The following is a 3,534-nucleotide window of genomic DNA, read 5'->3' on the forward strand; positions in this document are numbered from 1 at the left end:
CGTGTGAGTTTTGTTGTTGCATCAAGCAGCACAACGACATGCTAACATGCTCTGTTTAAGGTCAATGCCTCCTTGTGCCCTCCTGCTGTGCACAGTGCTGATGTACATCATGCAGCTGCTATGAAAGCAAGTTTGAGCATCAAACACTGGCAGCATTGTGGTATTTTTATGCAGCAGTTTGTGCCTCTTCATCAATTTATGGTGGAAATGTCTTCATTTATCAAGAGGAAAACACAAAATTCAGCCACAATGAGCAAACCAGGTGAGGGAAACGTATCCTCTGATCTACAGCTTCTCTTCATACACAGCAGACTCACTTTTTCTTTACTCTGCAGGAATTAATTCATGTAGGAATTTAATTTAGGAACTGGTGAAGTATGTTAATTTATTTCCAAGTCAGAACTGCAAGAGCAGCATTTTGATTCAATTGTTGTTTGTGCAGATCAGCCACAGAAATCTCCATAATCCAGCCTGCCGGTAACAACAGCACCAACACATTTCCCAGCACTATTCCCGCTTGTTCTGACAGTTTTAAATAATGAAATATCTCAGAATCATCTGTTTTTGCTCAGTGTGTATGTTTGGATTCCCACAGCTCTGTTCAGCGATGATTCCGAGGAACGAAGTCGTGCTGTCTGTCCTGGGGGAGCTCCAGGAGGCCACCGAGACCTCCGGCCTGGACGCTGTGACCCGAGTGGCCCTGGAGGTGGACCAGGTCCTCACCCCCTTCCAGCTCCCCACGACCACCTGTCAGGATTTCCCAGAGTGGGCAGGCGTGGACGAGGCGGCTCACGGTCTTTACCCAGCCGACGCACCCAGAGGCCTCCTGCCTCTGAACTGCAGCGGGGAAGGCAACTTGTTGTTCGATGCAGTCAGCATGTTGCTGGTAGGCAACAACGGACTCAGCTTGGAGCTACAGGTGAGCAGAATCTTCTCAGTTTATTCCCTCCTTTCAGTTTGTTTGTGTGAACATCTAATAACTGTCGCTTGCAGGTGCGTACCGTAGTGGAGATGCTACTGTGGAAGAGATACTACCTCTCCGGGATGATTGATTCTAAAATGATGCTCCAAGCTGTTCGTTTCAGTCTTTGCGCAGAAGAATCTGAAGACATGGTCAACCTGCCTGTAGCGGTGCTGGAGGCCATCTTTGATGCAGACGTTAAAGCGTCCTGCTTCCCCGGCTCCTACGCCAACATGTGGCACCTCTACGCCCTGGCGTCAGTGCTCCAGTTCAACATCTACTCCATCTACCCCATGTTCAACCTCAAGATCAGGCCCTACTTCAACCGAATCATACGCCCTCGTACCTGGCCCCAAGACTCGGAGCAGCAGACCATCCACATCATGTGGTCCGGTGAGCTGCAGTCGGAGTCCCTGTTCAGGCCGAAGCACTTCGTCTCGCTCGTCCAGACAAGCGACCTGACGTTTGGAAGCCCGAACAGCAACCAGAGGACGTCGCCGGTCAAGAGGGAGCAGCTGCTGAACCAGGACTCGCATCTGTCCTATCTGAATCTGAAGGACAAGTACAACATCACCAAGAGGACCTTCTACCGCTGGAGGAGGCAGACGCAGGAGCATTGCAAGAAGTCCGCAGCCAGGTACGAGGCCAAGTATTTCCTGCAGGCGTGCTACCTGGAGGGCAAGCTAATCCCTTTGCACCAGTTTAAGGAGTTTTTTCCTGAGATCTCGAGGTCGTCCTACTACAACTGGAAGCACGAGCTGCTGAAGTCTGGAGGACACTTCTCCACCTCCTCCTCTACTGGAGAGACCAGTCCTGGAGAGAGCACGGAGCAGGAGGCCTGGTCATCGCCTGAAGCAAAGCAGGATGAGCCAGACCACCATGAAAGCGTGGCCAGCATGTTCGGCCTCACCCTCGGCAAGCTGGACGTGGAGCGCGCTCAGAACGTCGCACACATGCAGGAGGCGAAGCGTTGCCTGCAGAACTGCATCGCTATGAACACCTCCTTCCCCTTCAGGATCTTCAAAAGAAATTTTCCAGGAATCTCGAGATCGACCTACTACAACTGGAGAAGGGAGGCCATGCTGTTTAACAGAGGCTACAAAGGCAGCGTCGGCAGCAGCGAGGACAGCTCAGATGCCGACAAGAGCCACAGCCCGAAGAGTCTGTCGCCAGTGCTGCCCAACGCCAGTCGGCCCAGACTGAAGCTCTGCAAGCGAAAACACAGAAGTTTCAGGCTGGCGTATATGAGTAAAAAGCAGCTGAGAGAGGTTGCAAAGTTGCACGTCCAGAAGTCCAAATGGTCCCTGACCAAGTTCAAGCTCAAGTTCCCGTCCATGTCCCCGTGTTTCTACTGGCTGTGGCGCAGCAGCCAGAACCGCAAGAAGAAGGTGATCGTCCAGAGAGCAGAAGTCAACGAACCCCCGAGTCTGGAGAGTAAAGATGCAGGAAACAAGGTCGAGGAGATGAGGATGAAGATGAAGGCTCAGGATGTGCTCCCATTTGCCAAAAGCCCAAAATATGTAGAAAGCTCCGGCGTGCCCTCGATAGATGCCCCACATTCAAAGCACACCCTCCACAGAAAGGCACCCATAAATGAGCAGATGTTCGCCATGGATGTCGTGGCCCTGGCCAACTTCAAGGCCAAGGCCAAGCTCTTCCTGCAGCAACGCTTCGAGGAGAAATCTTTTCCCACGTTTAAAGAGTTCCGGTCCTACTTCCCGTTCACTCCGCGCTCCACGTACTACATGTGGAAGCGAGCTTTGCACCACGGAGTGTCGCTGGTTCATGGGTAAAGGAAGGAGAAAAAAAAAAAGAGAGAAAAAAGGCCAAAATGAAAGTTCTGCTTGTATGATTCTTGGTCCTTCTTGCTTGTTGTTGAAAACAAACTACCTACATGTTGTTAACTTGATGTTCTTGTGTTCTAAAAGACTGTGAAGTATGTCGGCTTAGCATCTAAATGCATTGTGTCCTTCCTCTGCCCCCCACCCCCTCCATCAGTCCTCCCTCCTGGATATTTGCACGTGTGTGAAAAGAAAAAGAGCTGTGGGTTTGTTTAAGCCTTACATGTTGCCCTGCAGGCGAAAGGCAGTTCAAAGCTGTTGTTGTTTCGTGGCGTTTTGTTTGAAGCGTTTCACCTCAGTTCTCTTTTAATCCCCACTTTCAGACTGAGGGACTCGTCTTCTTTTTTTAACATTTTTAAATTTTTCTTTACTTTTCGTTTGTGTTTTATTGTTAATGCTTAAACTTGTGCTTTTTCTTGCATCGGATATATTGATCTGGAGGATTTTTAGTGTGTCGATCTTTGTCTTTTTCTTTTATTGTTTTCATTTTATTGAATGTAAAGAGCCGCCAGTGTTAGTTCTCGGAGTAAACTTTGCTCAGACGTCCATGTGAACGGGGCTCCAGTCCCTTCTGGTGCTTCTCAGGGATTCACTTTGTGCTCTGATGTTTTAGACTTTTTAACCTGCTTCCTGGAAACCAGCGATATAAACTGCTAGTTGTGTCCCACTGTATTTGCACTACTCCCATCACACTGTTGAATGTATGATCCTATGCACACTTTGGTCAAGCTG

The 3,534-nt window shown here is 49.6% G+C and overlaps 1 protein-coding gene across 1 annotated transcript; it reads left to right on the forward strand.

Annotated features, from left to right (window-relative positions):
- The first annotated feature begins 607 nt into the window (after positions 1-607).
- Positions 608-2,754, forward strand: vrtn (vertebrae development associated). Its single transcript, XM_008281768.1, has 2 exons — positions 608-919; positions 994-2,754. The coding sequence occupies exons 1-2, from the start codon at positions 608-610 to the stop codon at positions 2,752-2,754; spliced, it is 2,073 nt and encodes a 690-aa protein (XP_008279990.1).
- Positions 2,755-3,534: the final 780 nt, after the last annotated feature.

Source organism: Stegastes partitus, unplaced genomic scaffold (assembly GCF_000690725.1).
Source record: "Stegastes partitus isolate 25-593 unplaced genomic scaffold, Stegastes_partitus-1.0.2 Scaffold244, whole genome shotgun sequence".
NCBI lineage: Eukaryota > Metazoa > Chordata > Actinopteri > Pomacentridae > Stegastes > Stegastes partitus.